Raw genomic sequence first — 27,041 nt, forward strand, 5'->3', positions numbered from 1 at the left:
CTGAACTCCACCAACAATGGAATTGAACCAAACTTGGCACACAGAATGGTGGGAGTTGGAGTCCAAAACACCTGGAGGGAGGGCCCAAGTTGGCCCATGCCTGGCTGCTCTAGTCAGTGTGGTGGTGGGGTCTGCCTGGAGTTGTGCTTTGGACTTGTCTTCCGCCCAAGAGTGGTGGGGCCTCCCAATTCTCAGGGTGCCAGAGCCTGAGCAGGGCACTTCCAGCGGTGGGAGGCTCCCTTCCTTCCCCAGCGGAGAGGAGATGCGTCCGGTGAGGCATAGCCCCGGGCTGGGAGGGCGGCCTGCGGGGTCCTGCGTGGGAGGGGGAGGGGGAGGAGAGGGGAGGGGAGGGGAGGGGCGTCCCTCCCAAAGGAGGGCCGAGGGGCGGGCGGGCTGGGCGGGGAGGGCCAGGGCCAGGGCCAGGCCGAGAGGGGACTCCCTGCCGGGCAGCCTCCTCCCTCGCCATGGCGCGCAACCTGGAGCTCCTCTTCGACTCGCTGGGCCACTTCGGCAGGTGAGGGAGCCCCCTTCGCCCTCCTTCAAGGGGGGGGGGGGCGGCGGGGAAAGTTGGGCTCTTGCTCTTGAAAGGGGTGCTTTGGGGGGCCGAGAACCAAAGCCAGATGGGCACCCCTTGAAGTGGCCCAATGCTCTGAGTTCCGAGGAGCTGGATGTAGTTTGACTCCCGGGCAGGGAAGGGCTACAAACCTGGTCAAACTGCATGTCATGAAATCATAGAGTTGGAAGGGATCTCGCGGGCCATCTAGTCCAACCCCCTCCCACGAAGCAAGGAAATCGCCTTCAAAGCACTCCCGACAGGTGGCCATCCAACCTCTGGAGGGACTTTCCACACAGCCCTATATCCCAGAATATTAAGGCAGAAAATCCCACATTATCCGAGTATGGACTCAGATAACCCACTTCAAAGCAGATATTGTGGGGTTTTCTGCCTCCATATTCTGGAATATAGGACTGTGTGGAAGGGCCCTGGGTAACGGGTTGTTGTGAATTTTCCGGGCTGTATGGCCATGTCCCAGAAGCATTCTCTCCTGATGTTTAACCCACATCTATGGCAGATATCGTGAGAGGTGTGAGGTGTGTTGGAAACTAGGAGATAGAATGTATTGTTGAATGCTTTCGTAGCCGGAATCACTGGGTTGCTGTAAGTTTTCTGGGCTGTATGGCCATGTTCCAGAAGTATTCTCTCCTGACGTTTTGCCTGCATCAATGGCAGGCATCCTCAGAGGTTGAGGGGTCTGTTGGAAACTAGGAAAATGGGAATGTATTGTCAAAGAGTTTCATGGCCGGAATCACAGGGTTGCTGTAAGTTTTCCAGGCTGTATGACCATGTTCCAGAAGCATTCTCTCATGACGTTTCACCCACATCTATGGCAGGCATCCTCAGAGGTTGTGAGGTCTGTTGGAAACTAGGAAAGTGAGTATGTATATATCTGTGGAATGTCCGGGGTGGGAGAAAGAATCTTGTCTGACTTAGGTGTGAAAGTTGTAATTGACCACCTTGATTAGCACTTAATGGCCTAGCAGTTTCAAGGTCTGGCTTCTTACTGTCTGAGGGAATCCTTCGTTGGGAGGTGATTAGCAGGCCCTGACTTCACAACCTCTGAGGAGGCCTGTTATAGATGCAAGCGAAACAACAGAAGAGAATGCTTCTGGAACATGGCCATACAGCTCGGAATACTCACAGCAACCCAGTGATTGTGGCCATGAAAGCCTTCAACAATACATCCAGCCTTTGTTTCAAAAGCCTCCAAAAAAAGGAGCCTCCATCACACTCTGGGGCAGAGAGTTCCACTGCCGAATGGCTCTCACAGTCAGGAAGTTCTTCCTAAGGTTCAGGGGAATCTCCTGGATTGATGGGTATCCCCTGCTCCTCCCCTTCTTGAGGGCTGCAAACAGCGCAGCCATCAACCTTTCCACCCAGGACCACACTTGAGTACATCCCTGAGAATGGCCTTCAACCTTTACAGCCCCTAAACCTATCCTTAACCAAAATCAGCATCTGGGGATCTCTTCCTCAATGAGTGAGCCCATATTTATGTCAGATATTGCAGCTCACCTGAGTTTAGGCTACAGACCAGTAGTGGGGCTCTGGCCCAGCCATTGAAAATCATGGTCCTAGAAAAAAGGGGGAGAGAAGGTCAAGATGTTGACTGTACTTCCTTGGATGTATGCCCCAGGCTCCACTCTCCTTCAAAGCCCCTCTCTTTTCTCCTCCCCTTTTGAGTGGAAGAGATTTTTCAGGGAATCCCATCCGACTTTAAGGGAGACACTTTAAGGGGGATCCCATACCAGTGAGCAGTGGGTGCTAAAATGGACCCAAATTGCACTACTTCTAGAGAAGTAGAAGCTGTAACCCTTCTTTCTTTATGATGTTTAATTTGGTGAGTCCCCCCCTCCCCTCCCCCCAGTTTATCTTATAATAATACATTGGGAGGGTAGCATTTGGGTAGTTTACTTATTAGTCCTTCATCACAGCTTCACATACTTTTGATCTCTGGGAAATGGTAACTGTCTGGTTGGTAAAATAATGACAATATTGAATGAATGTATTTTTTGTGTCAGAAGCAACTTGAGAAACTGCAAGTTGCTTCTGGTGTGAAAGAATTGGCCATCTGCAGGGACGTTGCCCAGGGGACGTCCAGATGTTCTACCATCCTGTGAGAGGCTTCTCTTATGTCCCCACATGGGAAGCTGGAGCTGACAGATGGGAGCTCACCCCTCCTCACAGGTTCGAACCGCCGACCTTCAGGTCAGCAATTCAACCCTTTGCACTGCAGCTCACTGAATGAATTATTTAGGGCCTGATTTTGAAGAGAGGAAGAGAAGGGGAAACCTGAAGAAGATGGTGTTTCTCACCAGATTTCTGGTGCCTTTTGTGTCAATTTGACTCTGTTTTGGAAAAAGGGCCGTTTGTGACTGAGCAAATAAATCCAGCAAAGATTACCAATATAAATCTCTGCCCCTCTTCCACACCCACGTGAAACAAAATCCTAAAATCTCACTGCTCCATTTTAGAATAAGCAAATTGTCTTAAAACTATTTTCGATTTGTATGTGGCAAAGTGTGGAGATTCCTGTAACACCTTAAATAATTGTGTGTGTGTGTGTGTGTGTGTCAGGAGCGACTTGAGAAACTGCAAGTCGCTTCTGGTGTGAAAGAATTGGTCGTCTGCAAGGTCGTTGCCCAGGGGACGCACAGATGTTTTGATGTTTTACTATCCTTGTGGGAGGCTTCTCTCATGTCTCCGCATGGGAAGCCGGAGCTGACAGAGGGAGCTCATCTGCACTCTCCCTGGATTCGAACCTCCAACCTGTTGGTCTTCAGGAGCCTGCCGGCAAAAGGGTTTGACCCATTGCACCACTGGGGGGGGGGGGGGAGGCTCTCAAACTGGAATGGGCAGTAGCCCATTTTGAGAGAATCCACCGCTAATAAATCTTGCAGTTTTGGAGAGTTATTTCCTCTCTTAACTCGAGCAGTCAGGGATCTGTTCTGCTGCAAATTACGTCCATTAGATTGTAATGTATTTTCATCCCACCACCAATACAGACTCTGAGAATACAGTGCTCAAGGGAAAGCCTTTCCCATTGAGTGCCTTCTTCATCCTTGGGAAGAAGGGGAGGGTCTTTCTCTCCTAAATGGATGCATGGGGAAGTGATGTCATATAACGTGAAGGAAAGTGCCACGAAACACATTTGCCTGAACAGAGAAAACACTGTCAGAGAACAGTCTTCATTTGGGATATTATTCTTGTGCTCATTGGGACATTCTGGAGCTGTAGTGCAACAGGTAATGAGGTTGAAGCATTTCATATTCTGAATTGGATGGTGCATAACTCTACGTAAATAAATGCTGTCTATTTTGGCATGCTATGAACTTGCAAGTATCCATTCACCCCAACCTAGATCCATTTAACTAGACCCATACGTGCCAGAGGTGTCCCATAGGGAGGCCACAGAGCACAGTATGTCCTTTCCCACTTCCTGTTGCACATGTGCTCTACTTCAAATGTTGTCTCAGACACTGTGTTATACACAACACACAAGCGACCAAAGAACACGCAGTATTGCACATTACATGCAATCAAACTGTAGTCAAACTGTAACTACAAGGATAATTGAGGCTGATCTGGATTTAATGATCCAGATCTGAACAATTACATTTCCAAGTCAGCAGCAAGTTTGTTATTGTTGTTGTTGCTGAAATCAATTTCCAAGACTTAGCTAAGAGCTGAAACAGCACTTTTGTCAGGCATGATAGGAAAAACCCAGAGACTCCTTGGTAGCTCTCTTATGTTTCTTGAGTGTTTGCTTTTTCAGTTGATTTAATGTCTTTGACCTTTTGTGGGCTAACAGATGTTTGCCAACACAGTACTTTGTACTCCTCTTCAAATTGCTCTGGAGTTGTCTCTGTGTTATTTGCTTCTTAAAAACTATGACCCAAAATGTATTTCTCCCCCCTCGCTTTCCACGACACTCATTATTCTGGCATTGGGTAAAAAAGTCACATCAATCTGATGCGATTTTACATTAAAATCAGTTGTTCATCCAAATTGCTTGGGACCAGAAGTGTTTTGAAATATTTCTTTTGGATTTTGGAATACTTGCATTCACATGTATGTATATAATGAGATATCTTTGTGATGAGACCCAAATCTAAACATGAAATTAATGTTATGTTTCATATATGCCTTATATGAATAACCTGAAGGCAATTTTATACAATCTTTTCAAAATAGTTTTGTGTGCATTGATCCAAATTTCAGATTTTGATGTATTTTAGATTTTTAAATTCCAGGCAAGGGATGCTTAACCTGTACTGGAATTCATTTCAACTACCCCACTATCTGTAATGGCATCTATGGTATATTACATTGTAAACAGTGCTCTCCTGTTCTATTGGAGTGAGACACCTTCCATATGGTGTTGAAATGCAACTCACAGCAACCCCAGCCAGTTTTTTTTTCATGTCAGTAGCGACTTGAGAGACTGCAAGTCACTTCTGGTGTGAGAGAATTGGCTGTCTATAAGGATGTTGCCCAGGGGACGCCCTGATGTTTTACCATCCTGTGGGAGGCTTCTCTCATATCCCCGCATGGGAAGCTGCGGCTGACATATGGAAGTTCACCCCACTCCTCAGATTCAAACCACCAACCTTTGGGTCAGCAGTCCTGCTGGCACACGGGTTTAACCCATTGCGTGAGCGCGGCTCCACCCCAGCCAGTAATCACTAGCAATAAGGAATGCTGGGAGCTGTAGTTCATTGACAGCTGGAGGACTGCACTATCCTTCCTACTGTTAACCTAGAAATAAGGGGAGGTTTCTTTTGGATTTCTGAACCCTTTGAGCACTGAATTGGGGTGGGGATACATAGGGGAAAACCTGCTCACATTCTAGCTGGAGGATTCTGCAAATTCCCAAAATAATTAACTTTTCTGGCATTACTAGCCCATTTTCTTTTATAGTTGCCCATACCTGTCATAATGATTATCACCTATCTCTAATCGAACATTAGGTAATTATTAGGTGTTACGGTAATTATTGTTATTGTTTATTAGTCCGTTCATAATATTGTTTTACGGGGGATTTGTGGATGGGAATCATGTGGTTCTTAAGATGTGTAATTGCTTTTTTTCTGCATTCTTTGCCATTGGCTATGCAGGCTGGTTCTGCTCTAGTTTGTAAGTGCTGGTTTGTCCAATGCATCTGTTTCTCATGTTCCTGTTGCTAGAAATTGGTCAACAAGTTCCATCTAAATAAACAACACGTATGCATATTTTCATAAATGTCTAAAGTTGTGCTTTTGCATAGCAGACTCTGATGCACAATATGGTACACCAAGCATGAAGCTTCACATCTATCTACTTAAGGAGCCACTCAACAGATAATTGCCCAGTTATGCAGGCATAAGTGCTGTTTCATGGAGCAATGTCTCCGTTTTGCAATTCAGTAATGAATAATAAGAGTTCTTGAAATGCTTGCTTGATAGGACAACTAAATGCTCCTGCTGAAATCGAACACCACTACAACAGAAAAACATAGCCTTGGCTACATAGCCTCAATGCCAGCCATGGCAGTTCAAGGGCTGTGCAACTGCATTATGTCTACATCCCAAGTCTCATTGGGTTCAAGGGTGTGAGTCTATAATTGCAGCCCAAACCTAGAAAGTGAAAAATACCTTTGCAGCATTATGCTTGCTATACATCAGCGTTTCTCAACCTGGGGATTGGGACCCCTGGGGGGTTTCAAGGGGGTGTCAAAGGGGTCCCTGAAGATAATCAGAAAACACAGTATTTCTCTTAGTCATGGGCGTTCTGTGTGAGAAGTTTAACCCAATTCTATCATTGATGGGGTTCAGAATGCTCTTTAATTTTAGGTGAACTATCAATCCCAGCAACTACAACTCCCAAATGTCAAGTCTATCTCCCCCAAACTCCACCAGTGTCCACATTTGGGCATATTGAGTATTTGTGCCAAATTTGGTCCAGATCCATCATTGTTTGAGTCCACAGTGGTCTCTGGATGTAGATGAACTACAACTCCCATACTCAAGGTCAATGCCCACCAAACCCTTCTAGTGTTTTCTGTTGGTCATGGGAGTTCTGTGTGCCAAGTTTGGTTCAATTGCATCGTTGGTGGAATTCAGAATGCTCTTTGATTGTAGGTGAACTATAAATCCCAGCAACTGCAACTCCCAAATGGCAAAATAAAACCCCCTCAACCCCACCAGTATTCAAATTTGTGCCAAATTTCATCCAGTGAATGAAAATGCAACCTGCATATCAGATATTTACATTATGATTCATAACAGTAGCAACATTACAGTTAGGAAAGTAGTAATGAAAATAATTTTGTGGTCGGGGGTCCCCACAATATGAGGAACTGTATTTAAGGGGTCGCGGCATTAGGGAGGTTGAGAAAGACTGCTATACATGGAACTTGGAAAGGATTGTTGACTTCCTGCAGGTGAACATCTCACAATGAGAGGGCATTGTTTGCATAGCTACAGTTGTAAAAATAACCCTTTCCCTTTGATATTTCCCCACTGTAGCATGTACCCCATCCCTATCTCCTCCAATGGCATTGAGGTATATTGGGACCTTGCCAAATAACATTAGAATGGGTAGTGGAATTTTTCCATTGGAGAAGAATAAGAAGAAGATAAGGAAAGAGACAAAAGCTTCTTGCACCATGATTCCATTTCTAATCCTACTGTCGCTATTAGATCTGTGTGTGTGTTTTTAGAGAAGTAACCCAAGCACAAGATTCAAAGATGTTTAGTCTAGTTCCCAATAATCTCTTCAGTTGTTCCCAGTGCTTTTGTTCAAAATAGGCAGAATTTGGAAATGTAACATTTTTGGCTTATACTTGGTGGGATTGACTGGGAATTGGGGATGCTGTGAGATTTTCTGCCTTGATATTCTGGTTATATTTATTATTTTATTTATTTACCATACTTTTATCCTGCCCTTTTCAGCCTGAAGGAGACTCAGGGCAGCATACAGACTGGCAACAATTAGATGCTGAACACACATAAATATATTGTTTAAAACAGGTTAAATCACATAATAAAATTAATATTAAAACAATTTAAAACTATAAAAATCAATGACTTCCAGGTTTAAATCCATATCCATTTGCATCATTAAGCCGTTCCATATTCATTCACAATACTGAGTTTATCTGATTACAAATGAGGTTCCAAAAGCTTGCTTGAAGAGCCAGGTTTTTACTCTTTTCCTAAAGGTCAGGAAGGAGGGGGCTGATCTAATATTCCCAGGAAGGGAGTTCCACAGCTGAGGGGCCACCACTGAGAAGGCCCTGTCCCTTGTCCCTGCCAAGCGCCTCTGTGAGGCAGGCAGGATCGAGAGCAGGGCCTCCCCAGATGATCTTAAATTCCTGGAAGATTCGTAAGGGGAGACACTTTGGGATAGGTAAGTTGGTCCGGAACAATTCAAAGTCACTACTTTGAATTGTGCCTGGTAGCAAATTGGGAGCCAGTGGAGCTGGTGCAACAGCGGAGTCATATGCTTACTGAGTGCTGCTCCCGTTAGTAGCCTGGCTGCTGCCCACTGGACCATTTGAAGCTTCTGAACAGTTTTTAGAGGCAACCCCACGTAGAGCGCGTTGCCATAGTCTATATGGGATGTAACCAGAGCATGGACTACTGTGGCCTTATATGGCTGTGTGGAAGGGCCCTAAGAGAAAGAGTGAGACAAAGACACACACACACAGAGATTGTGTGGTCATTTACATATAAATAACATTGTTATACAGTTTCAGAATGAAATGTAAGAATTGACTGGCTTGAAAGGTGCTGGGTTTGCTATGTATTCCTGCAGGGCACCAAGTTAGGGTAGGTGATCTTTTTAGTCCCTCTAAACTTTATGTTCCTATCTACTCTGCCATATAATGGCATTTGAAATGACATTGTACGGTTAGTGTAGACTCATATAATACAGTTTCAAACTGTATATGGGGTGTATGACATGTTTGAGTAGGATGAAAAAAAATCAAACAGTACTTTTGGTCTTGCTGATCTATTTAATATGAGTTTGCAAGTACAGTATCTGAATAAGTAACTCTGGAAATAAATGTGTGGAACAATTTTTCTATGTCCTTCTTTGACATTTGGGAGCAACCTGTGAGAGGACACTCCTTGATTTTAAATGATGCAGAAGAAACAACCTTAGGGTTCATGTAATTGTTGATGAAGACATTTATAGGCAGCTTCTTGAATTTTGGCAATATTCTGCTTGATGCACAAGTGAAGTCCTGTCTTGGTATGTTACCCAGCGCACCTGTATGGTACTCATTCTGCAAAGCCTTGGGCAAAACCGTAATTCATCCAGTTTTGTTTCAGCTCTACCAACATGTTCTATGACTGAATGGTAAATAATGTCAGACAGCTGCAGGAAACTCTGAGGAACAGATGCCTTCCCTCTGCCAATAAAGCTGTAGCTCTCTCTTGCCCTCGCCCACTTTAGCCAGAATATCTGAGGACTAGCTCCATGCTGTAAATGGTATTATTTTCTTTATAAGTTAAAATATGTGTATTCCAAGCACTGCTGGTTTTACAGATTGTTGGCAAGTGCAACCATGTGTGTATCTTCAAGTCGCCTGTTGACTTATGGTGACCCCATTAGTTTCATAGGGTTTTTGTAGGCAAGGAATACCCTTCCTCTGAAATATAATCCTTTGGCCCCTCCCACAAAGCTGAATAAAATTCCACATTATCTGCTTTGAACTGGGATATATGGCAGTGTGGAGTCAGATAACTCAGTTCAAAGCAGATATTGTGGGATTTTCTGCCTTGCTATTCTGGGTTATTTGGCTGTGTGGAAGGGTCCTACAATAGCTGATATGTATTAATGATTCTCCATCCAGGTACTAACCAGGGCTGGCCATTTTTAGTGAATACCAGGCTATATTTGAGAGGGAGGAACTGGCAGAACCACTTCTGGGTATTCATTGCCTAAGAAAACCCTACGATTTTCATGGGATTGCTGTTAAGTTTTTATGCAGCTTGAAGGCACATACCATAAATGGAGAAAAAGATGGAATGGGATCTAGCTACGTTTTGCTCTATATTCAAATGAAACACATCTGTATGAAGGGCAAACATAGTTATTCAGTGAATATGATTGTTATTTTAGGAGTCATAGTTTCCACAGTATTTGTTTTAAATACTATTTCACCAAGATACACAGGCGTTTGATCCAAGAACTGTCCTTTAATGCTTTACAATAATGCTGATTTTAGAGACAGCATGGTACATAATGGGTAGTTGGGTTGCTGTGAGTTTTTTGGACAGTATGGCCATGTTCCAGTAGTATTCTCTCCTGACATTTTGCCTGCATCTGTGGCAAGCATCCTTAGAGAGTGCTTGATGCAGGTGAAATGTCAGGAGAGAATGCTACTGGAACATAGCCATACAGCCTGAAAAACTCACAGCAACCCAATGATTCCAGCCATGAAAGCCTTCGGCAACACATAATAGACAGTGTTTGATGGGTAGTGTTTTTTCTCCACAACCAAGTTCACTGACCCTCCCAGCTTGACTCTACCTCATAGGGATAGGGAGACAATAAAATGACACACACACACTCACATATATTTTGGAACATGGAATGCTGATATGCTGAACATATTATAATCTGAATATATTATAATCTATAATTTATATGAGTCAATTCTTTGCCTGTCAATGCAGGTTACACAAAGGGACCATTAACTCTTGTCTGAATGTCCATTGCCTCTGCTGTGACATGTTGCCAGGATGCGTGATGTGTTTTCTTCGTGCTTACTATTCATCCTACCCTGGCAAGATTTTTATTGTCAGGGTTTGCCCACATAAATCAGGCCATTTAATCCACTGAAAGACTGTGCGGACATTGTTTACAGATATTTAGAAAGCACCTGAAGGCGTGACAGAGCTTGTCCTTCAGTGATACAGAGAGTAGCATTTATTATGACCGTTAACTTTTAAAACATGAATTTGTCTATGTGTTCTGGCACTTTTTTTCAATTCAGAAGAAGAGGCATACAGATATTTATAGAGATAGATAATCTTTGGTTTAGACAGAGAACAGTATTTTGGTCCTGGTTTTTGATTGTACTGCATGCGTGTTTGAGGCTTTGGGCACCAAATGATCATTGGTGACCTGTGAGGAGGAGAACATTCCTCCCCTAAAAACACCCCACAGCTGTATGCTTCCCAACAGGAGCCTTTCTGTCTGCATATAAACAGTCTCATAGTTTTGCTGTTGGGAAGAGCAAAATGAAATCCTGTGGGATGGTCTGTGTTTTCCCTTGGGTGGAACATACATATTTCTCTTTCTTTAGCCCCACATATTTTCGCCACCTCAGAATTAAGAACATTATAATGGGAACATTATTCTTTTTCAAATGTGGCTTTTGGGGGAGGCAACAGTTATATTTATTTCAATAATTTTATTTATTTATCGTGTCAGAAGTGAATTGAGGGTACAGTTGCATGGTATTTAAAAACACAAAGTTTATAAACTTGTCATTATGCTAAATGTCCTTTGACCAGTATCTGGCCACTTGGAGTGCCTCTGGTGTTGCTGCAAGAAGGTCCTCCCTTGTACATGTGGCAGGGCTCAGGTTGCATTGCAACAGGTGGTCTGTGGTTTGCTCTTCTCCACATTCGCATGTCATGGACTTCACTTTGTAGCCCCATTTCTTAAGGTTAGCTTTGAACCTCGTGGTGCCAGAGCTCAGTCTGTTCAGCGCCTTCTAAGTTGCCCAGTCTTCTGTGTGCCCAGGAGGGAGTCTCTCATCTGGTATCACACAATAAGTGACTTGCAGTTTCTCAAGTTGTTCCTGACACGACATAAATAAATAAAACTCTGGTATCAGCCACTGATTGAGATTCTGGGTTTTTGCCTGCCACTTTTGGACTCTTGCTTGCTGAGGTGTTCCTGTGAGTATCTCTGTAGATCTTAGGAAGCTATTTCTTGATTTAAGGTGTTGGCGTGCTGGCTGATATCCGAACAGAGGATCAGCCGGAGATGTCAATGCCTTGGACCTTTCATTACAGGCTGCTGCTTCCTGATGGATGTCCAGTGGTGCACTACCAGCTAAGCAGTATAATTTCTCCAATGGTGTGGGGTGTGGACATCATGTCATAATGCGGCATGTTTCATTAAGAGCCACATCCACTTTTTTTAATGTGGTGAGATGTATTCCACACTGGGCAAGTGTATTCAGTAGCAGAGCAAAGTGCAAGGGCAGATGTCTTCACTGTGTCTGGTTGTGATCCCCAGATTGTGCCAATCAGCTTTCATACAGTATTATTTCTAGCACCCCCTTTTTGCTTGATATTCAAGCAATGCTTCTTAGAAGTCAAAACACGGTCCAGAGTAACTCCCGGTTTTTTTGGTGTGCTGCAATGCTCCAATGGGATTCCTTCCCAGTTAATCCTCAGATAAAATAATAATGCTTTTATGAATATATTTTCTGCATAAGGTTATAGAAATAGAAAAAAAACAACAACTGAAGAACATAATAAATATTGCAACTATCAAAACTACATAATTACATATACATTACAAAAAGTGTACTACAGCTACAATTATTATATTAACCTAAACAAAAATGGTTAAATGTCATTTCCAATTTGACAAGTTTCAAAAAAAATAATATAGAGAGTCATGCTGGAGGACCTATAGAAGTGTTCTTACAGGTAAAAGAAAAAGAGTTTTAATTTATGTTTTTCCCTCTTTGGCAGGGGTTCTGCTTCCCTAAAACCTGGTGGAAGTGAGAATCTACTGTATTTTAAGTGTGGCATAGGAATGACAGGAAACAGGATAACAGGGCTTTAGCACAGCAGGTTAACCACCAGCTGCAGTAAATTTTGCCAATCAAAAGGTTGACAGTTCAAAGTCTGGGTCGAGGTGAGCTTCTGGCTTTTAGCTCAGCTTCTTCCTACCTGACAGTTTGAAAGCAGCATGTGAGTAGATAAATAGGTACCGCTTTAAAGTGAGAAGGTATTTAAGGCACCCATAAAAATGCTGACAATTCGACCAAGGAGAAAATTTATGAACAAAGCTCTTCGGCAGGGAAGGTGGAGTGACCGCATCTCCCCCACCCACCCCATGGCCGGAACTGAGCACAACCCCCAAGATGCCGAAGATGGGAAAAGCCTATATATACCTCTATCAATGTACAGTTGTCTGTCTTGTCAGTGTATAACAGCATTGAATGCCATATATGTGTTTCATGATCTGCCCTGAATCCCCTTCAGGGTGAGAAGGGCAGAACATAAATACTATAAATGTCAGGAAAAACTTCACTCATGTTGGTTATCCACTCATAACTGACAATGGTTGCATTCAGGGTTGCCAAGCACACCAGATTTTAAAGGACAGTTGTGGATTTAAATAACATATCCTGCATTTTGTTACAACCCGGTCCAGGACATCATTTGCCCCGTATATGACAGTCATATCTGAGAAACGAGAGCTGATGCTGTCTATTCAATGCAGTTTTCTGAACCAATGCCCAAATAACCCCAGGAGCAAGCCTACAATCAAGACAACAAGATTTGTTTTGGGCTGGGCTGTGTTATTAATGAGAGATTCTTGCTCTGTCAGGGAAGCATGGCAGCTCATTTCCAAAATTGGGTTTAGGTTGCCTTCCTGCTTCACTTGCATTTTATACTACAGTTGTTCAAGAATTATACACCTATGGATGTATGGATTATTTTTACTTCTGTAATTTTGCTGGAGAATACTTGTTACTCTATGTTATGTTATGTTATATCTTGTTATAGATAAGAGTCTAAGAGTTGCTGATTACTTCAACTCCTGAAGAAGGGGATCTCTTTCCCCGAAACAGGGTACAAAAATACCCGGGCACCCCTGTTGAATGCCATTCGGACTTTTCCTACAGAGACTCATTTTGAGAAGCAGTGCTCCATGTTCACTGGACTTAATTTGGATTTATTCCATGAAGATTTTTGAGAGTGGTACTCCATCTTCAATATAGCCTCAGGACTCTATGCTTACTTTGTGTATGATTTACCTCATTGTATGTATCCCTGAAGCCTATATACAGTGGTACCCTTGTTTAGACCTGGAACTGTTACATTTGAGAGCGGTTGCTCCTCTTGATTTTGTTTTGGGCCACTGAATTGAGCTACATACTCGGGATTTTGTTAATTAGCATACTATATGCTCTTTTGACATTATATTTTGACATTCTACATAGACTGTTTTGTGTTTGTGCAAGAATTATACACACCAGTATATCATCAGTAGTTGTAAATGTTACTTTCAAAAGACTAATTCCCAGAATGCTCCATCTGTCAGGGCCACTGGCCATTCATTTGGAGCTCTTATTTACTTAGGAACTAGAGAGGAGATGGATGTGTCTAGAGGAGTGTAAAGTATTGGCTGCAGTCTTAAGGGTTCTGCTTGTGAAAGAAACCCTCTCAAACTGAAGTATGTATTTAAGTGGATTGTGATGAGAGCATCAGTTAGAAAGTGGTTGAAAGGTGAAGTAATAGAAAATGCTGCTAATAGTATTGCACAGTTAGCAACAAGACCTGCAGTGCTGTTTCTGGAAGTGGCTGGAAAAAAAAAAGGAGACATTGTGGTGAAGGAATGTCTATGGCAAAGGTGAGGTGCTTTTCCTCAGAATATATTGAAGCTTTTATGAAAGCTTGTGGCTTGAATGCGAAGGATTATCCCATCTAGATGCGAATAAGTTCTTGGATAGTAAACCAACATGTAGGTAAATTTTATTGCTTTATTCTTGCTGGGGATTAAAGGGGATTCAGGGTTGTGTGTCTAGGGGCCCATTTAGACTGTACCTTTATTGTCGTAATTCCTGCAATAAAGAAAGAGCTGTCCAGACAACGTTCTGGACAATCCTGAATTATTTCGCCACAAAACAGGCAAACCCTGGTTTGTGGCAAATTAATTAGATAGTGGATTTATTCCGCGCCTTCTTGGAAAGCACGTGATAAATCCACTACTTCTGGTTTCTGGACTGCAGTCCAGACACTATTCCCAGAGTTTTCTGGCGCATAAAAATGAAGCCAGATAAAAATGGGGGGAGGCATGCCTATGTGCCAGGATGACTCTAGAAGTACTTTAATTGCAACCAGTTAAGTTGTTTTAATTTTTATGGGCTTCTTTTGGGGGTTTTTTTTGTGTCTGGGCGCCTTTCTAGAGGATACTGGGAGGGCATTTCGATATCCCCCTGGGAAAGCGCAGAATTTGTGGGAAGGTGTGGGGACTTAAACATGCGCCTAAGCAGGTTTCTTAAACTTTCTTCGGTGTGTATTTAAGTGTTGTCTGGAAGCGGCCTCAGAGACTACATAGGGATCATAAATACAACACGGTAGGAGTGCATAACAAAATTTTGACTAGTTTTCAGTTAAGGGAATGTTCCATTTTATAATCAGAATACTGGCTAAGTTAGTGAATATTTTACTATTTGTGTCAGGTAGATGCAAATTTTATCTTTCAGTTACAGCCTGCATAATGTTTTACAACTTTTTTGTCTTAAGCATACTGGATCTAAATATAGATTATTTACTTTAGTAAGACTATGTTCATTTGCCATCTCCTTAATGATAAAATTGCTCTTTCTGCTTTCCACTGGACTCACTAACTACCCAAAATTGGGCAGGGAAAGGAGCTGGAGTAATCACATTATTTTGACTCCAAGGTCTGTGGGCTTCCAGTGACGTTTCCCACAGGCATAGAAATGCTTCTTTTGAAAGTCATCTTCTTCTTCATAATTATTAGATCTAGTGTGGATAAAATTTTTAATTAAGAGTAAGTAAGGAACCAGATTTGAGAACTCACTTAACAATGAGCGTTTTGAGAGGCTGTAGGTAGGTTAACATCTTCCTTCCTTAGTTCTTCATTTGTAAAATGGAAATAATGGCAATATAGTGTAAAGTGTTGTTGCAAGCACCAGTGAAGTAAAGATTATATTGCCCAATTTCTACCTCAATGTATATAAAAATAAGAAACTGAAATGTTTGATAAATAGGTTTTCACCCCCAAAATAATTACAGGCATACCTCATTTAGTATTTTTTGTCAGAAGTAGAAATAACATGGAATTAATAGAGATAGATTCCTACACCACACAGAAACAGCCCAACATGTTTCATCAAAGATTTTATTCAAAACTAACAATATGTATGAGTAAAATGAAACAGCGAGATCAGAAAACCTTGCATATTTAAACAAAAATATTTTGATCCTTCTTGAGGCCAATTGAAGGCTTCTTGCAAAATTCATCTAAGGAAAACTGTTTGTTTCACAAGTATCTGCTTTTTTATTTCCATTTTGTTGGCCAAATTTATAGTGTTGCTTTTGAAAATATGTTAGGGGTAATTGGTGAGACATACTTACCTTCTTCTCTTGTTTTCTCTGTTTTACTGTCCATGTATTAATAGCAATGGATTCTGGAGGCAGCTGCTGTTTACCTTGTCTGTTGTAGTCAAGCTCACACAGCTACTGTAGGAACGACTAGGACACAATCCCATTCTTTTCCAGCACATGTTTTACTACATTGTTTACTGTGGATAAATTGCTGCAACCTAGTATTTAATGTCTGTGTTTCTCCATCTCTCCTTTACTCTCCCAGTGCCTCCCAGTGTCAATGCAGATATGGAAATAAAATGTAGTTAGAGGGGACAAGTAAGAAAAAGGGGGAACTGAGTTGACGTAAAAAAGATTTTTTAGAAAGAAGCTTCTTTGTCAGGGGCTTTGCTTACTGGGTTGTGCCAATATGCAAGTCTATATAAACACAGAGTGTCAAGTTATAATTACAACAGTAAATAAAATAATAATGAAATAATCTGTCTTCTCTTTCAGATATCAGGCATGGGTTTATTTTGCATCTGTGTTTCAAGCAATTTCTTGCGGCATCCACTACTTGGCCTCTGTGTTCTTGGCTGTAACGCCAAAGTTTGTCTGCAGTGCCCCTGGGAATGTGACAAGTGTCCTGGTTGGCAACTCATCTACTTCAAGGATAGAGGATGTTTGGACACTCTGGACATCAACACAAAGCTACATCTTAGTTCAACTAGGAAATGGAGAAATTTGGGAACTTAATCAGTGCTACAGGTCCAAACGGGATGATATTTTGGAGTTTACTTATGCATATAGCGGCAACAAAACAGATTTCCCATGTACAGGTGGATTCATTTATGACCACAGCAAATGGCAGAGCACCATTGTTACAGAGTGGGACTTGGTCTGCCAGCGTGAGTGGCTTGCCAAATTAGCGCAGCCGACATTTATGCTGGGAGTCCTTCTTGGAGCTGTGATCTTCGGAGATATTGCTGACAGGTACTGAACTGGATTTTTCTAAACTAACCTAGACCCTTCTACACTGTCCTTTATCCCAGGATCTGATCCCAGATTATCCTCTTATCCCAGATTATTTAGCAGTGAAGACACATATAATCCAGTTCAAAGCAGATAACCTGGGATCAGATCCTGGGATATAATGACAGTGTAGAAAGGGCCTTAGAGGCCCAGGTTTTAATAGCTGACTTGCTACCCCTGAGAAGTCCTCTTATGTGCTTCTTAGTGCTCTTCCAGACAGCAGTAAATCACGGGTTTTAAATAGGAGCAAAAAAATCCTGGGACTTCAGAAGAGATCCACATACAGAACTGCTGGTCCTGGGATTTCTTCCTCCATTGTCCAGACTTGATGCTTTGTTGTGAGATTTAGAGGCTCCCAAGATGCAGGACATAACAGACATGCAAAGAGCTGCATATTCAGCTCAAAACTGCGATATTCCCACACATCTGGAAATATCATGTTTTTTGCCTTTTGTAGTGTTTGCTTCTGCATTTACAGGAAATGGTGTCTGGCCACCCTCCTGTTTGCTGCAGAAGCTCCTGGGATAAAGGTACTCTCTGGACAGCCCTTAGAGCTCCTTGGAGCAAGGAACAGATTAACATGATGCCACCTAATTCCTGTTCCATTGATCCCAGATAAGCAAGGGACAACACCTCCTGTTGCTGGAGGAGAATTGTGGCCATAATGGTCCACCTATAAGAAAGTTGTAAGTCCAGATTAGAAAAGTTTTTCCTATTTTAGTATTTATGATATTTTTTATTATGCGTGTCTTTCTTTTCTCTACAGAATGGGGAGGCGGAACATCATGTGGTTCACAAGCATGGGGCAGTTTATCTTTGGCATTGCTGTGGCGTTCACATTTGATTATGTCAGCTTTGTGATTGTCCGTTTCCTTCTTGCAATGGTAAGCGCACAGATATATTCTGTTTTTCAAGCAAAAATTGTCTTCACTACTTCACTAAGTGTCTTTGCCACTAACCTTTCAACTACATTTTCTAGTTAACCCAGACTGATTATGAATTAAAATGGTTTTCCTGGGATTTTAATTAAATGAAATAAACACTGCACATAAAGGCAACAGACTAAGAGCTTTTTTTGAGATCCTAGGAATGTAGCCTACCATTTTAATATCAATGGATCATAAATATATGCAAGTGCAATCCAATACTACACTTCTTGGCTGGATGGTATCCTTTGCTTATATCCAATATAGTGGGCCCTTGGTATTCTTTGGGGTTCTACCCTCTCCCATTGAGACAAAGCTCAAGTAATGGCATCATAAAATAATGTCTTCTTTATAAAAAGACATGGTGAAACTTTGCATTTTAGACTTTTAGAAAAATATTTTGGTGGAGGCTCGATCTTTGGAAGGCTTTTAAACAGAGGCTGGATGGCCATCTTTTGGGGGTGCTTTGAATGCGATTTTTCCTGCTTCTTGGCAGGGAGTTGGACTGGATGGCCCATAAGGTCTCTTCCAACTCTATGATTCTAAGCCATGGATAGATGAATCTGTGAATATGGAAGGCTGACTGGATTCTTGCTTCTTGCACCCCGACTTTCCTCTTTGTTGCAGACTAGGACTTATTGAAATGTCAAACCTTAAATAACTGACAAGCCATTTCCCCCTAATTTGTAGGAGGTTAGATTGAAACCCTTTTTGTTTTGTTTTGTTTCTGCTTCTTTCCCCTTCCCAGGTTTCGAGTGGCTATCTGGTTGTAGTGTTTGTTTATGTGACTGAATATACCGGCCTAAAGGCCCGCACGTGGGCATCCATGCACGTCCATGCATTTTTTGCCGTGGGAGTGATGGTGGTGGCCCTGGTAGGCTACTTGGCGCCCACTTGGTGGGTCTACCAGATCGGCCTGTCCGTAACAACGCTCCCCTTTGTCTTGTGCTGCTGGATGCTCCCTGAGACACCCTTCTGGCTGCTCACAGAGGGAAGGTTTAAAGACGCACAAAAATTAATTAACACAATGGCAAGATGGAACAAAGTAAGCACTCCTTGTAAAATTTCTGAACTGTGTTCAGCCCAAGACGGTCTTGTCAGTAGCAGAACGGGTGACAAAGACCATTCTCCCGTGAAGAAGCACAACATCTTAGATCTGTTCAGCAACTGGCACATTGCAAGAAGGACAATTACAGTCTGGCTGGTTTGGTTCACTGGGAGTTTAGGATATTATGTATTCTCCCTCAGCTCCGTGAACCTTGGAGGCAATGAATATTTAAATCTATTCCTCATAGGTAAATATTGCTTGATGTAACTTACTGTACATGCAAATGTCTAGTAATATTACGATCAGAAGGTGCTTTCAAACACTTTCAACTTGCAGTCTGATTGATACGATGCGGCAACACAGGCTCACCTCTGCTTAGATCTAGGTTTGTTGTTGTTTTCAAGCTCATTCATGCCCTCATACACTCTTGCAATGTAGTATCCGTTTCGTAGGCAGTGTTTCACGTATATTGTCTGTCAGGTAACTCCATGTAATTATGTTTCAAGCAGGGACATGGCTACAAATACGGTGTGTGCCAGCTTCTGAACACTTTAGGCACCAGCCCTAAATTTTCATATTTCAAGCAGGGACATGGCTACAGATACAGTGGATAGACAGTGTGTGCCAGCTTCTGGACACTTTAGGCAGCAGCCCTACATTTTCATATTTCAAGCAGGGACATGATCACAGATACAGTGGATAGACAGTGTGTGCCAGCTTCTGGACACTTTAGGCACCAGCCCTAAATTTTCATATTTCATTAAATCTCTGGCCCTTTTTCTTGTGAAGTTATATGAGAAGTCTGCAGCTGGCATTCTTGTCTGTAATAGGCATTAAAGCCAAATAATGGTAAACATGATAGGCTCCATCACTTTGGGTACCAAGACCTGGCTGCAGGCCTGGTTTTAGCTGGTGGCTAGCTTTGTCTATGATTAGCATCAGTTGTTGCTCACTTAGACAACTGCAGTATAGAAATGGGCAAACAATTAGCAACAGGTCTATATGCTTCTCCTTCACATGTAACCTAGGATGTGCACATGTATGTCTGTGTATAGATACTCAAATTTCACACATCTTTTTCTCATTAGGAATGGAAGATGGCAGGGATGTACATACATGACCACAGTGTCCTATGTTGGGTCATACATATGATGGATATATGTGCATGGAACTCACATAAACACATACAGGCCTAAATCCTTGGTAGCCTTAACTAAAGTGAAGCCACTGAATCAGTGGGGTTTACTTATGTGCTCATTTCATTTAGCAGTGGAGGTGAGATTAACCAATTGATACCAGCTATTGAATTTCCCCATTGGTAGCTGGGTAAATGGGCCCTTGAGAGTCTGATTTTGTGTTGTGCAGCAGCAATATGACATGTAATGGAGGGAATATCTTCTTGGCAAATGGTCCAAATTCTGTATTGAGGAGCCAGGAGCCTTTGGAGCACCACCACCAGTAGTGTTAAATAGTTTCTGTGTACTGGCTGGAGAACCGTATGTTTTCAGTTGTCGTCAACACTAGATAGACACGAGGAAGTTTTCATTCAGTCATCTCTGGAAACACACAGCATCACCATCTGTTCAGAACAGGACTATTATTTGAGAGAGGTATCTTCACCAAGGCAACCAAAATTGCTTCTGTCCATAGCAAAGCCTGAAACCAGAATTAAATACATTAGGTCAGTGTTTCTCAAACTGTGCTCCTCCAGGTGTTTTGGACTTCAGTTCCCAGAAATCCCAGCCAGTTTACCAGCTGCTTGGAATTGTGGGAGCTGAAGTCCAAAACATCTGGAGGAGCACAGTTTGAGAAATTCTGCATTAGATGATCCGTTTCATCCAAACCCCTTTAGAGCTTCCATAAATATTTAATGATGAATAGATAATACTTGTGGTGGTATATCTTTTTATAATATGAACTTCTATTTTGGATTTCAAAAGGGATGTATCAGATCTATTGGAAATATGAAGCGAATCCTTTGAAGCATGAATCAGCCAAAAGATTCTTCAACTCAAATGAATGGGACTTCAAATAATTCAATTTGATTGGGTTGTATTCACTATTAGGATGCATTTAGAATCATGGTGGTAGTCATAAATGCTCTAATGAACTGGCAATCTAAAGATACCCCCCCCCCCCCACACACACACACTAAAAGAATATGACAGGTTGGACTATAGCATATGAAAGTTTCCATTGCTCATAGTACACTGAATAGGGAGAGAGAACAATGGAAAAGATAGCCAAAAGCAGATTATTTTTTATGTAAATAACTTTCCCTAAATGGGATTTGTCTTTTCATATTCATTATGCTTGGTCTTATTATACCCGTATTGTGAATGTGCAGAACTCAGAGATGGAAGTTTGACTAAGGTCACAATGAACTGGACCTTGGACCAGGGAACTTCTTGACTAAAGGTCTCCCATTCATAGTGTTGCCACAAACCAAAGCCAACTCAATAGCAGATACCAACAACAATCCAACCTTTGCCTATTCCTTGTAAACAGAACTGTGCATCCAGAGACAAAATCAAGATTATGCAGAGGCATCAGTGAACCCATTGCAATGTGAATTCTCTAATGACAGGTGCAGTGGAGCTTCCTGCATATGTGATCGCTTGCATAGGAATGGAGAAACTGGGACGAAGGAACACACTGATTCCATTCCTCATATTAAGTGCAGTGATCTGTGGGGTCGTGATGCTGATACCTCAAGTGAGTGGCTCACATCTGGATCCAGCTGAGTTATATCTAGCACAGAATGTGCCTCCAAAGGCAAGAGGGCATCTAAAAGCAAAGAAATGTAGTCATGGCATGTGTGACGTTGATTTTTTTTTTTTTGCAGATCACTTATACAGGTTTACCTATGCACACTCAAATTGAATGAGTGCCCTAGTGTAGTTGGCTTCCAACTAACCACAATAATTTACAAATGCAATGAAAGTGAATTGTCTCCAGTATCCCTTTCTCTCATCCAGAACGTTTTTAAAAGAGAATTTGTTGCATTTGTCATTATGGTACAAATAAATAAGTTGAATTAATATTATCTCCCCTGTTTCAAAAAGTAACTTCTTGCATTGATCATTGCATTGGCCATTTGTGCAAAATAGGTGGGTTTGTGTTCCATCCTGTATTCAATAAAACAAGGGCCCCCACCGCACAGAGTTGGGCTGGGCTTTAGCACAGCTGATTAATCACCAGCAGCAATATATCTTACCAATCAAAAAGTTGACAGTTTGAAGCCCAGTCAGGGTGAGCACCTGGCCTTCAGCTCAGCTTACTGTCCACCTAGGCAGTTCAAAAACAGCTGTGAGCTGAGATTAGAGAAATTAGGCACCGCTTAAGCGGGGAGGTATTTTACAACACCATAAAAGAAGTACCAGAAAATGCCGGTGATCAAAGGAAGGAGGAAGTCTATGATTAAGGCTCTTCATCATAGAGTGCGGAGAGATAGCACCCTCCTGTGGCCAGAATCGCGCACAACCTCCAGGACACCCAAGTTGGGGAAAAATGCCGACATAATACCTCTATCTGTTGCCTGTTCTGTCTATTTAACGGCATTGTATATTTGCCACATATGTGTTCTGTGATCTGCCCTGAGTCCCCTTTGAGTGAGAAGGGTGGAATATGCTGTAAATAAAATATATAAATTGTGCAGGACTTTATCTACTACTTCTCTGACAATGGCAGAAAGGTGTATTCAACAACATGCTGTTTGACCTGCTGTGGTAGCTAGAGTTACTCCTGGAAGTGGCTCAAACGGTCAATTCCTGTTTGGAAAAAAGGCTCAGTCAAACCTTTACAAAGCAATCCTCTTCTAACACTGGAGAAATAAGCACTATGGTCTATATTCCCCTTCGCAGTTGGGGTGGGAGGAAGGCACAGTGGGATGTTTTGGGTCACAAAAGTGCCTTAGAGACCACATGTGGCCTATGTGCTGTTCTTTGCACATCCCTGGTATATTAAGTACTTAATCAAGAAGACCTAAACTATTACAATATGTAACAGTGTATTCCTTAATAGGTAGTTATGATCAAAATGCTGGCTTAAAAGTAGAAGGCAAGTTAGATATGATTATTCCCCTCATGCTTTCTAAATTCTTTCTTCCTAACAGGATTTCAGTATTCTAATTATTGTAGCAAATATGGCTGGGAAGTTTGCAATAGGCGTTGCATTTGGCCTTATTTACCTGTATACAGCTGAGTTGTATCCAACAGTAGCACGGTAAGTGAAAATGTATTTTAACTTCCAATTAGAATTGAGCCCCACGATTCTGCTATTTGAAAACACTTTCTATTCCATCAGTCTCTCTTAATGTAGAATGTGTCTCTGTTGTTCAGGTCTCTTGCTGTTGGAAGTGGGAGCATGATGTGCCGAGTAGGGAGTGTGGTGGCACCGTTCTGTGTCTATCTGTCAAGTGTCTGGATCTTTATGCCACAGGTAAGTAACCTTTTGCCTATGGCTCGCTTGAGACCTCTTCTTGCATATCTCATCCTCTGTGTGTCAAAATTCGTATACATATTTTAACTTAATCAGTGCAGGTTTCATTAGAATCATAGAATCCTAGAGTTGGAAGAGACCTCGTGGGCCATCCAGCCCAACCTCCTACCAAGAAGCAGGAAAACTCATACGTTTTTATGATTCTATATCTCTCATGGATATGGGGTGGGGTTGTACTGTAGGTTAAGGTTTGGGAAAACAAAAGGGCCTCCATGTGTCAAAAACATAACAAAGAAGTTGCCAGGTGAGAGCCAGCATGGCAAAAAATGGCTGAAAAATATTTCTAAAACTTCCCTGAGAAGAAATAGAAATTAAGCAAAAACATTATTTATAGCAACCTATCTGCATTTTTAAACCACTCAGCTGCTGAACTTGCTGACCAAAAGGTCGGTGGTTCAAATCCAGGGAGCAGGGTGAGCTCCTGCTGTTAGGCCCAGCTTCTGCCAACCTAGCAGTTCGAAAACTTGCAAATGTGAATAATAATAATAATAATAATAATAATAATAAACCTTTATTTATACCCCAGTAACATCTCCCGAAGGACTCGGTATGGTTTACAAGAGGCCGAGGCCGAACACATCAATAAAACAACAGCTTAACAAAATACAAACAATAAATAAACTCATAAAGCAAGCAATAAACATTAAAACAATAGCAATAAACATTAGACAATATGACACCGCTTTTGTAGTAATGACGCTCCATGCAGTCATTACCACATGCTGGCCACATGACCTTGGGGGCATCTATGGATAACACTGGCTATTCGGCTTAGAAATGGAGATGAGCACGACTAGACTTAATGCAAAGGGAACCCTTTACTTTTCCTATCTGCATGTTATATAATTGCCACTCATTATGGTAATTCTGATATGTAACTTCAAACACCTTTGTTTCAAAAATCTTCCCAGATAACCACATTAATTGCAGCTCCTTACTTCCAAGCTCTCTGTTTTGAATAAACATTGCTCCATTTTCTTTCAAAGACATACGTAAAATTGTCTGCGAGAGTCACTACTTTGTGCAGGTGGAAAGACCTTTTAAGGAACTCCAGTTCTGTTTCTGCTCAGTCTTGATCACTTAGTTCGCTTGTGTCATTATTGTAATTTGAGCAAGTTGTTCCACTCTTCATTGCTGTTAACAATTTCTCTTTGCATGAAATATGTTTTCTTCTAGGTGATTGTAGGCATTATGGCTTTCTTGAGTGGAGTTTTAACACTGATGCTTCCAGAAACCCTTGGAAAACCACTGACAAATACATGGGCAGAAGCTGTAGAACTAGATGGCCATGTCAACCAAAAGAGTGATTCAGAAAAACCTGTCCCAGTACAAGATGGTGCAGCGATGGACAAAATCGAAATGCAGGGTCAAGAGACACATATGATATAAACAAGGTGGTCCTTTTTGTTGCAGCTGCTTCAATCTCTTTTAGTTGCAGTATGCAGCAGTCCGGTGACAGTATTTACCCTTTCCGTGTGTATATCCTCTTCTCTTTTTAGCAAGAGAAGCATAAGAACTACACACTTGCTGGAAATCTTTTATGAACTCTTCACAGAATCTTGCTAATTTGAGAAGCATTCTCTATCATTCATTAAGAAAGCCTTCAGAGTTCTTTGTTGGATTCCCTGTTATGTTCTCTATCACATCTCTGTCATGTTTTAAGCATTTGTGCCAACTCTTGTTTTGCAAACAAGCAAACACAGAAAACTATGAATCCAGGCATGGCTCCTAGAGATTTAAATGCCATGGGAGAAAAACATTCTCATAATATTGCAGGTGTTTTTAGTAAATGGAAGAGGCGAGATAATATTTAATTCTGCTACGTTCAAAGAAGAAAGCAGCTCAGAACTTCAAATGGAGACAATATGAATTGAATTTTGTACAGATAATGCAGTAGTCACGCTGTTTGATTGTGAAAGGAATTATATGTAAATGACAAATTATATTGTCAGGTGACTGTAGGCTTAGTAATGCCTGTGAAGCACACATGAAAGCAGATCATTTTAAATGTCACACTCCAGAAATCCTGCAGATAATTTATTTTATGAATAAAATGAGATGAATAAATGAATATTTCAATTAACGTCTTTGGCTGTTACTATGAATTTGAACATATTGCTTTATAGGTTTAGGAGAAAGGAACATGAGAAGGCGTAATGTGCAGACATGACTCACTAAAGAACCAAGAATGATCCAAAATGCACACTTTTACAACTGAGTAAAAAAATCCCAAGGATGTTATATATACGGAATCATATTTGCTGCAATCAATACTTTTGAGGTGGAGATAGCATAGGATTTTTCACAAGTGATCACACTAAATATACTACTACTACTACTACTACTAACAACAACAACAACTTCATTTATATTCTGCCCTATCTCCTGGAGGGGACTTAGGACGGATTCCAACAAACAAAAAAGGCAAGCATTCAATGCTTCTTTGTGTGTGTGTGTGTGTGTGTCAGGAGGGACTTAAGAGATTGCAAGTCACTTCTGGTGTGAGAGAATTGTCCGTTTGCAAGGACGTTGCCCAGGGGATGCCCAGATGTTTTGATGTTTCTACCATCCTTGTGGGAGGCTTCTCTCATGGGGAGCTGGAGTTGACAAAGGGAGCTCATCCGTACTCCCCCAGATTCTAACCTTCAACCTGTTGGTCTTCAGTCCTGCCGGCACAAGGGTTTAACCCTTTGTACCACCGGGGGCTCCTGATACCTCAGTACAACAACAGATACAAACATAATAGCCCAAAATAACCCCACCTTGTGACAACTTATAACATGATACCTATAAATTAAATTAAATAAAACATAACACACATATACATAATGGATGAAGATAAGCTCAGGCAATGCTAAAAAACTGAGGGTTTAAGGAGACAGCTCTATAAAGTGAGACTTCAGTGGTGGCTGCTCCCATTCTTGCTGGAGGAACAGAGGGCAGGAAAGTCAATAATACAGAAAGCAGGCGTGATGACCAAAGACAAGGGCAAAAATGGGTATTATCCGTACATATATAAGGAGGCATTGAGACAGTGGCAAGCAATTATTCTTTGGATTGCTTCCACCCCTCAGACAATTTGCCTCCGCCACTTGACACTGTGGTCTGTATGCCTGAGTGTCTGGAAGAGAATGGCCAAACATAGGTTGATCCAGAATTTTGGAGCAAAGTTGTCTCATGCCAGTGGTGCAGAGGGACTGAACATGTTCCAGGATAGAAATATTCCCACATAAAACAGATGGGTTTAGAAACATTGGATTAGATTTCTATGGACCCTTCTAGACAGGCCCCATATACCAGGACCTGGTCCCAGGTTTTCTGTTTATCTCAAATTATCTGGCAGTGCAGACTCATATAATCCAGTTTAAAGCAGAAAATCTGGGATCAGGTTCTGGGATATAGGACTGTCTGGAAGGGCACTATCATGTGCAAATAGTCTTTACCTCAAATTTCTTCTCAAAACACTTACTTTTCCACAATGCCTTTTCAATTAATGATGTGCCCTGCATCAAATTGAATAGGTGGGTAAGAGTATACAGCCCTGCCGTACTCCTTTCCCAATCTTGAACCAGTCTGTTGTTCCATGGTCTGTTCTTACTGTTGCTACTTGGTCGTTATACAGATTCCTCAAGAGACAGGCAAGGTGACTGTTAATTCCTATTCTTCCACAAATC

General features: G+C 41.8%; 1 protein-coding gene across 1 annotated transcript; it reads left to right on the top strand.

The window, feature by feature from the left end:
- Positions 1 to 412: 412 nt before the first annotated feature.
- SLC22A16 (solute carrier family 22 member 16) lies at positions 413 to 25,450 on the top strand. The gene is made up of 8 exons (XM_060753168.2): positions 413 to 514; positions 16,378 to 16,854; positions 17,660 to 17,777; positions 18,568 to 19,114; positions 21,455 to 21,582; positions 22,982 to 23,091; positions 23,208 to 23,307; positions 24,544 to 25,450. The coding sequence occupies exons 1-8, from the start codon at positions 465 to 467 to the stop codon at positions 24,754 to 24,756; spliced, it is 1,743 nt and encodes a 580-aa protein (XP_060609151.2). The 5' UTR covers positions 413 to 464; the 3' UTR covers positions 24,757 to 25,450.
- The last annotated feature ends 1,591 nt before the right edge of the window (positions 25,451 to 27,041 follow it).

This window comes from Anolis sagrei, chromosome 1 (assembly GCF_037176765.1).
Source record: "Anolis sagrei isolate rAnoSag1 chromosome 1, rAnoSag1.mat, whole genome shotgun sequence".
NCBI classification, from domain to species: domain Eukaryota; kingdom Metazoa; phylum Chordata; class Lepidosauria; order Squamata; family Dactyloidae; genus Anolis; species Anolis sagrei.

Bases quoted from the DNA above. Each gene is read 5' to 3' on its own strand.
- SLC22A16 (XM_060753168.2), top strand. From the start codon at position 465: ATGGCGCGCAACCTGGAGCTCCTCTTCGACTCGCTGGGCCACTTCGGC. The intron at 16,855-17,659 runs GTACTGAACTGG...TTTTCTCTACAG, and splicing joins TTCGGAGATATTGCTGACAG to AATGGGGAGGCGGAACATCA. The intron at 21,583-22,981 runs GTGAGTGGCTCA...TCTTCCTAACAG, and splicing joins TCGTGATGCTGATACCTCAA to GATTTCAGTATTCTAATTAT.